This window comes from Rattus norvegicus, chromosome 10 (assembly GCF_021556685.1).
Source record: "Rattus norvegicus strain SHRSP/BbbUtx chromosome 10, alternate assembly SHRSP_T2T, whole genome shotgun sequence".
NCBI classification, from domain to species: domain Eukaryota; kingdom Metazoa; phylum Chordata; class Mammalia; order Rodentia; family Muridae; genus Rattus; species Rattus norvegicus.
In genome coordinates this window covers 107,819,634-107,830,781 of record NC_141543.1, presented here as the reverse complement: position 1 = coordinate 107,830,781, position 11,148 = coordinate 107,819,634, and the positions used below count along the sequence as shown (strand labels likewise).

Genomic DNA, 11,148 nt, shown 5'->3' with positions numbered 1-11,148 from the left:
GAGTTGAGGGAGCATGCCTTACTGAGCAGAGCCTGCATGGTGGAAGACAGGGTGCCCGGGCAGCCCTGTCACTTTGTAGGCAATGAACTCAGTGGTTCAGAGGGACAGCAGACCCTCACACACATCAGCTAACAGCAGTGCCTTCCTGGGACCTGGCAGCACCAGGACAGACTTGAGCTCTGTGTTCCGGTTCAGTTGGAAGAAAAAAGGCATTTCCTGGGATGGAATCAGAGAGGGATCGGACAATAGGGAGGCCACAGTGCCTCTGGGTATATACCATCCCCTCTCCTCCACCAGGCCCTCCCGGTCTCTTCCCAGGTAGACTTTGTCACCTGGAGGCAGGGCATAGGTACTGGGGTTGTAATCTTGAGAGCCTACCCCATGGACCTGAAACTCCATCAGCTCCCTCATTGAAAGGGAAGGGATGCAGAAAAGGAGAACTAGGAGGAGGGACTGGAGGCTTCAGGTGGCCTCTGGGGGCAGGCGGGAGAGGGTTCCCCTAACCTTTAGAAGCACATTAGATGGCCTCCAATTAAAGAAGGGCCTTAGAGATGAGTTTTCCTTACAGAAATAAATGCACTTGGCAGCACCTCGTGGCAGGGAAGTGACTACAGGTCACCTCCACCATTTCACACTAGAAACAGGGTCCACAGGGCGGCAACTGTGGGCTTCCTGGGAGCACTTGGCCAATTCAACATCTGGTGGGTTTGTGCATGACTGGGTAGCTGCCTCTTCAGTTGCCTTTGGGAATGAGCACTCCTGGCCCAGACACTGTAGCTGCTGTGGCCGTGTAGAGCAGTCGCTCTGGGGAGAAAAGACTGAAGTGACAGGAGTCAGCCGCTGACGCAGCCACTATAGCTGGAGCTGTGACACTGGGGGACTAGGAAGATCCTTCTAGGGAACTGGAGATGGACTTACTTGCTGGGAGATGGAGAATCTGCTGTTCTGTGCACCATTCCGCTGCAGTAAGACTGATGGGGTAGAGGGGAGAATACTAGTCTAGTGGACCATGGAGCCCTGTGCCAGCCTCCCCTCAGACATCCCACCCTGTGTCCCATTCCAGGTCCTGTGAGTACCAGTGTTGCTGAAAGGAAGACACCACAGTTACTGTTACTTTAGTCCCTGGGGAAACGGAGAAGCTCAAAGTTGTAGTCAGTCTCTGTGGTTAGGGCCAGGTTAGCTCCACATGGCCATCCTGGTCCACCATAACCTTCAGGGAGAAGCACCAGGGCCAGAGCCCAGGCCATTCTTGTGCAGGGGTAAGAGAGGCCTCCAGTTTTGCCAGCAATGGAGCTTCATCTCCCACATACGTGTGTCCTTAAACTCCGTGTGTTGATGGAAGCTGGTGCTTTGGGGTGTGGCCCACCCCTAACTCTCCCAGGTGGGAGCTTACCACCCTGGGCACAGCACAGAGGACTCTGAACTGCCAGATGTCCTCGGGACGGGGACATCAGATTGGGTTGGTTACTGTCACAGGCAGCAGGAAGCCCAAGCACAACCAAGGCTGAGTTCTGCTCTCCCCCGCCCCCTGTTTGTCACTGGGTCCCATTCCTTCCTGCATCATCAGGGGATTCACCACATTAAACATGGTGGATACACACCTGCATGCTCGACAGCAGTGCTACACTCCCAGTTCTTAGGATCTGGGTGGCCAGGCTGATGGATGGGGTCAGGTTTACCACCTGACCCACGCCCTAACACTTAAAACCCTGAGCGCTCGGCTCCCAGCTGCTGGGATCATGGGCAGCTGGGCTACAGCCTGCACTCAGTCCATTCAATGGGGCCTGAGCCGCTGGATGGAGGCAACTGCTCTGTGCAGGGGCTAAGCCTTGGACTAAACATACCTTCTACCCGCTTCTACAAACACCCAATCTGTTTCTTTTCTTTCTTTTTTAAATTTTACTTAAGTATAAATATTGTGTGTATGTATATGGTGCCTGCTAGACGAGGGCATCAGATTTCATTGAAAATGGTTGCTAGCCACAGCGTGGTTGCTGGGAATTGAACTCAGGACCTCTGGAAGAGCAATCAGTGCTCTTAACCTCTGAGCCATCTCTCCAGCCCCATTTCATCTCTCCTACATGGTCTTAGTTACGGTTAGGGTACAGGCTGTGCACTTCAGTGACTGGCCAAAGTCAGCCCACTTCATGATGTGAGACAGAGATGTCTTCACCCTTTCACTCTTTATACACTGATCTGATTTTGTGTAAAGTGCCTTGGCTCAAGAACTCAGGGACAGATAGAAAACAGGCTGGGCTACTCATGTGCTTGCCCCAACCTAAAGGACCATAGAATCAATCACTGTAGTGTATGAGGAATGGAACCCGATGGAAGGTGCCTTTTTGACACCAAACAAAACTTAAGATGCTGGATGCTTGACCCTGCCCTGCTGCAAGCAGGGAGGCAAATACAAGGCCAGGAGTAAAGCACTGGTCAGGTTGCCCAGACTTAGGCCCCAGGGAGCAGGAAGTCCATGAGAGCCCCCCTGATCTTGTGCATGGACAAACTAAAACAAATAATTCCTGCTGTCCATCAATCAGCTTCAACCCGCTCAAATGTGTTACTTCTGATGATATGAGTTGATGATGACTTAGTGATGTCTGAACAACCGGCACCTCTGGGTGACCACGTTAGGCTTCACTGAATCCATAGATGCTAGGATTCATCGCAGCACTTTCTGTCCCGGCTGCTGCCTTCCAGTAGTGAAGCTAAGCAAACCCAGCACTGGGAAGCCTCTCCTTACCCTGTAAAGTCCCAGAGACTTTATCCTGGGGCATGGGGTTTCACGACAGAAATCCCACACGAATCACAGCATATGAAATGTTTTATTATTGGATCTCAGGTAGTTCAAGCAGGCCTCAAACTCCATGGCTGGCTTTGCTCCTGCTCCTGCTCCTGCATCTGCTTTTCGGGTGCCAGGATTGAAGGACTATGCCACCCTCTAGCAATCCGCACCGTTTAATAACTGGAGGTTCCCTACAATCAATCCTCAGTCTTTAGCCTCAACCCTGTAACGTTCAAGCATAACCCCCAGGGATCCTCGGGCCACACTGTCTAGAAGCTGTTAGATGCCCTTTGGTCCTTTAACAAGCCGGATCCAGGGTTCTACTCGAGGCTGTGCAGTTGGGAAGTGCGGGTGGTGGGACAAGGGGCCCGGCTGCCTCGCTCACCTGTGTCAGGTCTGTGGATTCCTGTTCCAGCATGCTGCCACTATGGTTCCCAGGCGCCAGGATGCTCACTCGGCCCGAAGCTCGCCTCGGGGCAGGGCGCAGCAGGCCCGCGCAGATTTTGCGGAAACCTTTACGGAAATGCTTGGAGACCAGAGCGTAAACGATGGGGTTGACACAGGAGTTGGCATAGGAAACTAGGTGTGAAAGGATGCGCAACGCGTAAGTGGCACGCGTGAGCGGGAAGCGACCAAACCACACGCAGAGGATAAGCGCGTGGTGGGGCATCCAACAGAGGCAGAAAAGCACCGCCACGATGATGATCATCCGTGTCACCTTGCGTTTGGCGCGCTGGGAACCTGAGCCTGCAGTCACCGGGTCGACTGTGCGCCAGAGGTAGCGCAGGGTACGCGCATAGGTCAGACTGAGGACTAGCACTGGCAGCAGGTAGCTAAAGACGAAGGTGCAGAGGTCCATGGCTCGACGTCGAGGTGCGCTCCATGCTGGGTGGCATACTGTCAGGTTGGCCAGCTGCGACTGACGGTAGTAGCTCAGGTAGGGCCCGGAGAAGAGCAGTGCTAGCCCCCAGATGAGCCCGATGGCGGCCAGCGCGTTTCGAGGTGTGCGCAACTCTCGGGAGTGCAGCGGGTAGCGGATGGCCAGATACCTGTGGGGACAGTGGGGGGGGCATCAGCTAAGCGAGAGGATTCACTGCTAGGCTATTGTCACTCCTGGGAATGTGGCCACCGACCTACTCCACGTGAAGGGGCACCCCCAAAACACCGAAGACTAAAAGTTGTAGAATCTGTCTGGATTTCTGGGGGCAGTGATTGTTATCCTCTGGTGACAACCAGGGGAGGCAGATCCCTCATGCCTGAGGTTCTGACAGAAACCTGGAGAAGACTTGGGTCAAACTACAGCAAGGAAACTCCTAAAGAAAGCTGAAATTTTGTGCGTCCCTCCAGCGTACTCAGGACGCACATGTTGCACTCAGTGGAAACCAGAGGAGAATAAGGACCACCGCCTCTTCACCGCTCTTCTGTGGGAATGTCCAAGTGATGTGAAAGGGCAGGGAACTAAGGTCACCAGACCAGGATTCAGTCTTTTCCAGTCAAGATCCCTCCGGGCATACTGGATGTTTCTTTCTGGGTCCTTTACCTATGGAAGGAGCATAAAACCGCTGGCATCTCGGTGAGGGGAGCCTTGGCCTGGAGGGCTCTGGGTGTCAGCTAGGAGCCCTCGCTTACACTCCGTTGGACTTGAGCATGGGTCTTAACACAGCACAGCCCAGTCCTAAGCCTAAGGCGCCGGACAACGCCCCAGGTGCTGAGCTTGGTGCTAAGAAGCAGATGCTTCTCTGCAGCTCTCAAACAGCATCTGAACACTGGCGAGTTACTTTTCCTGCCAACTCTGGCCTGAGAACTGCAATGTTTCACAGAGACATTTAACTCAAGCAGTAATAATGCGAGGACCCCAGAGACCCGATTTCTCCCATCGACTTAGACACTCTCAGTCACTGAGTCTTAATCTCCCTCCCCCTTGCGTTTCACGGCCTCAGGCCACTTTGTAATTTCAGTGTTCTCGCCCATTCTGCTCATGCCTTCTGGATCCCCTGTGTAGTGACTCCAGCCCAAGCCCCTATCTCAGATACAATAGTTCTCCGATGTTCACTCACCTGTCCAGGGAGACGGCGGCCAGCGTGAAGCTGCTGGCGTGCATAGTGAGAAAGATGAGGAAATGAACAGCCTTGCAGAGCAGCGAGCCGAACACCCAGTCGTCCAGGGTGTAGATGGTGGCCTGGAAAGGCACGCAGCACAGGATGAAACACAGGTCGGCCACGCCCAGGTTGAGGATGAACAGGTTGGTGGTGCTGACCGCCTGGCCGCCGCGCAGCAGCACCGCCAGCACCAGCGCGTTGCCCACGGTGCCCACGAGGAAGATGAGCGCGAAAAATAGGGGTACAAGGACCGCCTCAGGCTGCCAGCCGCCGCTACCGCCTTCCTGGCTCGTGTTCTCCGCGCCCTGGCTGCCGGAGCCATTCATGGTATCACCAAAGTGGACGCCGCTCCCGCAGCTGTCCGGGTCTTGGTGAGCACGCTGCTCCCTCGCTGCAGCGCCCCAGCGAGACTGCCGAGCTCCAGGAGCCAGGGCAGGGGTGCGCGGGGGACGGGAGGAGGAGGGAGCACCCAGAGTGTAGGATGGTACCCCGCTCCGGCCCGCAGCCGAGAGAGGTGCAATCGAATGACCCTGACTCCATTCGCTTCCCGCGCTCAAGTCCTGGGACTCGCTCTGCTTTAGACTTGAGTGGCTCACTGCCCCTGGAGGTGTGGAGGGAGCGGGGTGCGCGCGGGGGTGGGGTGGGGATGGAGCGCCTTTAAGAGATCCACCCCCTTCTCGGAATGAGAGGGCTGACGCGGATTACTGGCCCTGTGGTTGGTCCTCCCTTCCCCCAGCGGCCCCCCAAAACACACAACTAGCAAAGTGGAATGGCCAGCCCTATTTCCAGGCCTCTCTCCCACTTCTAATTCCTTGGAATACCTCACCCTGCCACACAGGAACTCGAGAGAGCAGCCCAGAAGAGGAGGAAGGGAGGGCGTTTTGTTGTTGTTTTGAGACTGAGTGTCTCTGTGGAGCCCAAACTGGCCTTGACTCACAGGTGACTTCCATGTCAGTCTCTGTGGTGCTGGGATTATAGCCATGTGCCATGCCTGGACAGAATGGAAAATCTCATCTGCTGAGTATTTTCCCTCCATCTTAACCCTACTCTCAGTCTGTCTGTGTCTGGAAACATACTGCCTTCAAAGAAGTGTGAGGCAAGAAGTATTACAAGGGCTGGAACAAGACTCAGCTGTTAAGAGGACCCAGGTTCAGTTCCCAGAACTCACACATCAGCACTCACAGCCCCCTGTAACTCCAGTTCCATGAGGTCTGGTACCTGCTTCTGCTTCATGGACTCCTACATAAATATGATCACATATACTCACAAAGACACACACACACATACACACACAGACACACACACACACAGACACACACACATATATACACAGAGACCACACACACAGACACACACACATATATACACAGAGACCAAACACACATATACAGAGACCCCCCCACACACACACACTTATACACAGAGACCACACACACACATCCTGCACAAATAAAATCAAATGCAGGGAGATATAAGACTGGAAACCAGTTTATTAGTGGGTTAAATTTATTAAACCATTCAGTCTTTATTTCAAAAGGATAGGGGGAAGGCAGGAGAAATGGCTAAGTGGTTAAGAGCACTGACTGCTCTTCCAGAGGTCCTGAGTTCAATTCCCAGCAACCACATGGTGGCTCACAGTCATCTGTAATGAGATCCTCTTCTGGTGTGTCTGAAAACAGCTACAGTGTACTCACATACATTAAATAAATAAATCTTTTTTTAAAAAAAGCCATTGAAATCTTAGCCATGAAGATTCTTTTCCTAAAACTTGGCTTTTTTTTTTTTTTTTTTTTCCTTCGGAGCTGGGGACCAAACCCAGGGCCTAAAACTTGGCTTTCTTGACTCAGACGTGTAATGTCAGCCCTCTGGAGAATTGCAAGTTCAAGGCCACCCTGGGGTGCAGAGTGAGTTGTAGGCCAGCCTGAGCCACTCAGTGAAATCCTGTCTTAAGAGGGCCGGGATGTTCCAGATGTGGTGGTGCACACCTTTGGTCCCAGCACTCAGGATGCAGAGACAGGTGGGTTGATATATGTGAGTTGGTGGCCAGCCTGGGCTACAGAGTGAGTTAGAGGCTAGCCTGGGCTAAAAAGGAAGGCACTGTCAAAAATAAAAAGAAAGAAAAAGGAATGTGACATTATTAGTCAGCATATGTGTGTCCCCTGAGTATTGAATACAGGGCCCCTGACATGCCTGGCAAGCAATCTACCACCAAGTCCAGAAGTTCAAAGCCAGCCTGGATAAAACAATGAGACACTGTCAAAAAGAAAATAAAACTAAACCAAAAAACCCACAACCAAACATTCGAACATAGGTATAGAGGTGAGGAAAGAGCCCACTATCGGGGGTGAGGGGTGGGAGGGGAGATACAGAAAGAGGGGGAAGGATGGAAAGGTGCCCTACTGCAGGAGAGTGGTGGGTCCCTAAGTCATGGCTGGTATGTCTCAGTTAAATGAGCAAGAAAAGTGGCAAGAGGTGAGGGCAATTTTCCTTTAAAAAAAAAAAAATGCTTATGGGGCCAGAGAGACTGCTCAGTGGTTAGAGCACTGGCTCTTGCAGAGGACCTAGGTTCAGTTCCCAGCACCCACATAGCGACTTGCAAGCATCTGGAACTCCAGTTCCAGGGGATCTGACACCCTCTTCTGACCTCTGAGGGTGCTGCACACACAGGGTGCACAGACACACAAACACGCTCTTTAAAATTTCGTTTGTGGGGTTGGGGATTTAGCTCAGTGGTAGAGCCCTTGCCTAGCAAGTGCAAGGCCCTGGGTTCAGTCCTCAGCTCCTGAAGAAAAAAAAATAGAAAAAAAAGTTTGTTTCTCTTTCTTTTTTTTGAAAAGATTTATTTATTTCATGTATGTAAATACACTGTTGCTGTCTTCTGACACACCAGAAGAGGGCATCAGATCCCATTGCAGGTGGTTGTGAGCCACCATGCTGGGATTTGAACTCAGGACCTCTGGAAGAAAAGCAGTCAGTGCTCTTAATCACTGAGTCATCTCTCCAGCCCCTGTTTGTTTTTCAAGAGAGGGTTTGTCTGCATAATCCTAGCTGTCCTGGAACTCTCTTTGCAGACCAGGCTAGCCTGGAACTCACCGACATCCTCCTGCCTCTGCCTCCTAAGTGCTAAAATGAAAGATGTGTGGGCCTGTGTTTTTAATTATAGGTATTTGTCTGCTTGTCTGTATAGACTGTCTGCATGTGGTGCCTGTGGAGGTCAGACAAGGACTCACAACCCCTGTAATTGGAGTTGAGTTTGTTGTGAGCCACTGGAGTGGGTGTTAGGAACAGAGCCTGGGTCCTTTGCAAGAACAGTGAATGCTCTTAAGGTCTGAGCTATCTTTCCTGCTCTGTTCTCTGGACACCTTTTATTTAAGATTTATTTATTTATTTATTATCAGTACAATATAGCTGTCTTCAGAAGAGGGCATCGGATCCCATTACAGATGGTTGTGAGCCACCAAGTGGTTGCTGGGATTTGAACTCAGGGCCTCTGGAAGAGCAGCCAGTGCTCTTAACCCCTGAGTCATCTCTCCAGCTGCCCCCTCCCTTTTAATTTTTTTTTTTTGGTTCTTTTTTCTTTTTTTTTTTTTTTTTGGAGCTGGGGACCGAACCCAGGGCCTTGCGCTTCCTAGGCAAGCGCTCTACCACTGAGCTAAACCCCCAACCCCTTAATTTTGATTTGTTTATATGTGAATATTTTGCCTGCACGCATAGGTATGCACCACATGCCTAGTGCCCATGGAGGGCAGAGAAGGCACTATACTTCCTAGAACTGGAGTTACAGATGGTCGTAAGCCATCGTGTGGATGCTGGGAATCGAACCTGGGTCCTTAGCAAGGGCAACAAGTGTTCTTAACCACTGACTGAGCCATCTCTCCAGCCATTGACGAATGATGGATTGATTGACTGACTGATTGATTGACAGAGTCTCATGTAGTCAGGTTGACCTGGAACTTGCTATGTAGCCAAAGACCTTGAACTTTTGATCTTCCTGCCTCCACCTCCCAGACCCTAGGATTCAAGCCTGGTTTGTGTGGTGCTGGGACTCAGACCCAAGACTCCATGCATGGCAGACAAGTTTAGCTGAGTAGCATCCCTGACCATCTTTTTCCACTCTGAGGGTAGTGGCATTTAGTTCACTAACGTGAGGAGGCTCTGAAGGGCTTTGAGGAGAACACTAACAGACTTGCTCTCTCCTCCCCACCAGCTTCCCTTAAGTGACATGGCCACGCTCTGCCACATACCCATCTAAAGTGTTTGCTTGGTTTTTGGTGTTTTCATGGAGTTGGGTGACAATTGTCATACTTTACGAGACAGGGTTTTTCTGTGTAGTTCTGGCTGTCCTGGAACTCACTCTGTAGACCAGCCTTGCCTCAAGCTGGGAGATTCACTTGCCTCTACCTCCTGAGGGCTGGGATTGAAGCTATGCCCACTACCACCCAGCTATAATTACTATATAATTATATATAATTATTATGTACGGTGGCTGATTTTGTCAACTTGACATATCTAGGTAGAGGGAACTCTTAATTAAGAAAATGGCCCCATCAGATTGGCCTCTTGGCAAGAGTGTAGAGCATTTCTTCTTGGTTAATGATTAACTTGAGAGGCACCAGTTCCCTGGGGATGGCCCTGGTCTTGAGTCACAGAAGAAATGAGTAAGCTGGTAGGTAGTGTTCCTCAGTGGCTTCTGCTTCACTTCCTGCCTCCAGGTTCAGCCTTGAGCTCCTTTCCTGACTTCTCTTAGTGATGGACGATTTGTTACTTGAGAGCAGAGACATGAAATAAACCCTTTCCTCTCCAAGCTGCTTTTGGTCATGATGTTTGCCTTAGAGTTTCATCGCTGTGACAAGACACCATGACCAAGGTGACTCTTATAAAGGTAAACATTTATTGGCTTACAAGTTCAGAGGTTCGGTCCATTATCATCATGGCCGGAAGAAGGGCAGCAGGCAGGCAGACTTGGGACTGGAGGAGTCAGGAGTTCTACATCCTGATCAGAAGGGAGCAGAAGGGGACTGTCTTCTGCAGGCAGCTAGTAGGAGGCTCTAATTCTACACTGGGTGTACTTGAGCAAAGAGACCTCAAAGCCCACACCCACTGTGACATGATTCCTCCAACAAGGCCACACCTCCTAATAGTGCCCCTCCTCATGGGCCAAGCATTCAAATATTAAGGTCCTACATAACTGGGCAGGAGAGATGGCTCAGTGGTTAAGAGCACCCGACTACTCTTCCAGAGGTCCTGAGTTCAATTCCCAGCAACCACATGGTGGCTCACAACCATCTGTAAAGAGATCCGATTCCCTCTTCTGGTGTATGTGAAGACAGCTATAGTGTACTTATATATAATAAATGAATAAATCTTTAAAAAAAAAGTCCTGATAACCTTGTGATGTTATTATTATTTTTTTCTTTTTTTTGGAGCTGGGGACCGAACCCAGGGCCTTGCACTTGCTAGGCAAGCGCTCTACCGCTGAGCTAAATCCCCAACCCTGTGATGTTATTATTACTTGGGCATAAAAAGAAGAATATTAACCGTGTCATGGCACGGATGAACCCTGAGTCTATGGAGGCCAAACCTATTCAACCACCACAACATTTTACCACATCAGTAGAAACCCTAACTAAGATATTATTTGTGGTTTTAACTGCCCCATGGGGTTGCCCAACTACCTTTTCTCTCCCCTCCCTCACTTTTCCTATGGCAACTCCCCTGGCCTCAGTCCTTGGGGCCAATGAGCTCACCCTCCAGAGAGCAGCTTAACCTTTATATTTATTTCGTTTTTACGAATACGAACATTCTGTCTACATGTATGACTGCGTACATGCTCGTAGTGCACTAAGAGGCCAGAAGAGAGTTGGATCCCCTGGGACTGGAATTCTAGATGGTTTTGAGCCACCACTCATGTGCTAAAAATTAAACCTAGACCCTCTTTTAAGAGCAACCAGGCTCTTACTCTTCTCTGTTCTCGTGCCCTCTTTGTCCCTGTCCCTTCTCTCCTCATCCTGCCTTTCCTTCCACGTGCCCATGGCCAGCCTTTACTTATCCCCACCTCTACTCTTCTCTCATTAAACCTTTCCACGTGGAAAAAAAAAAAAAAAAAAAAAAAAAGAGCAACCAGTATTCTTAACCACTGAGCCATCTGTCCAGGCCCAGTCTCTTGATGCTTTTGCTGGAAAACTACATATTCCACACTAGCTGGCCTCTGAACTCCGAAAGGGTTGGGGGGAGGGGAGGACTTGTAGACATAATTTTTTTTTT

General features: G+C 50.7%; 1 protein-coding gene across 2 annotated transcripts; it reads right to left on the bottom strand.

The window, feature by feature from the left end:
- Nucleotides 1–2,806: 2,806 nt before the first annotated feature.
- Nucleotides 2,807–5,748, bottom strand: Galr2 (galanin receptor 2). 2 transcript variants are annotated; one of them, XM_087571067.1, is made up of 3 exons: nucleotides 4,843–5,748; nucleotides 4,149–4,325; nucleotides 2,807–3,834 (listed from the first exon to the last, which is right to left on the bottom strand). In XM_087571067.1, coding segments are annotated over exons 2-3 (753 nt in total). In that variant the 5' UTR covers nucleotides 4,151–4,325; nucleotides 4,843–5,748; the 3' UTR covers nucleotides 2,807–3,083. The 2 variants fall into 2 exon arrangements, with proteins under 2 accessions (XP_087427193.1, NP_062045.1); NM_019172.5 differs by lacking the exon at nucleotides 4,149–4,325 and having other exon boundaries at nucleotides 2,810–3,834; nucleotides 4,843–5,239.
- Between the last annotated feature and the right edge of the window lie 5,400 nt (nucleotides 5,749–11,148).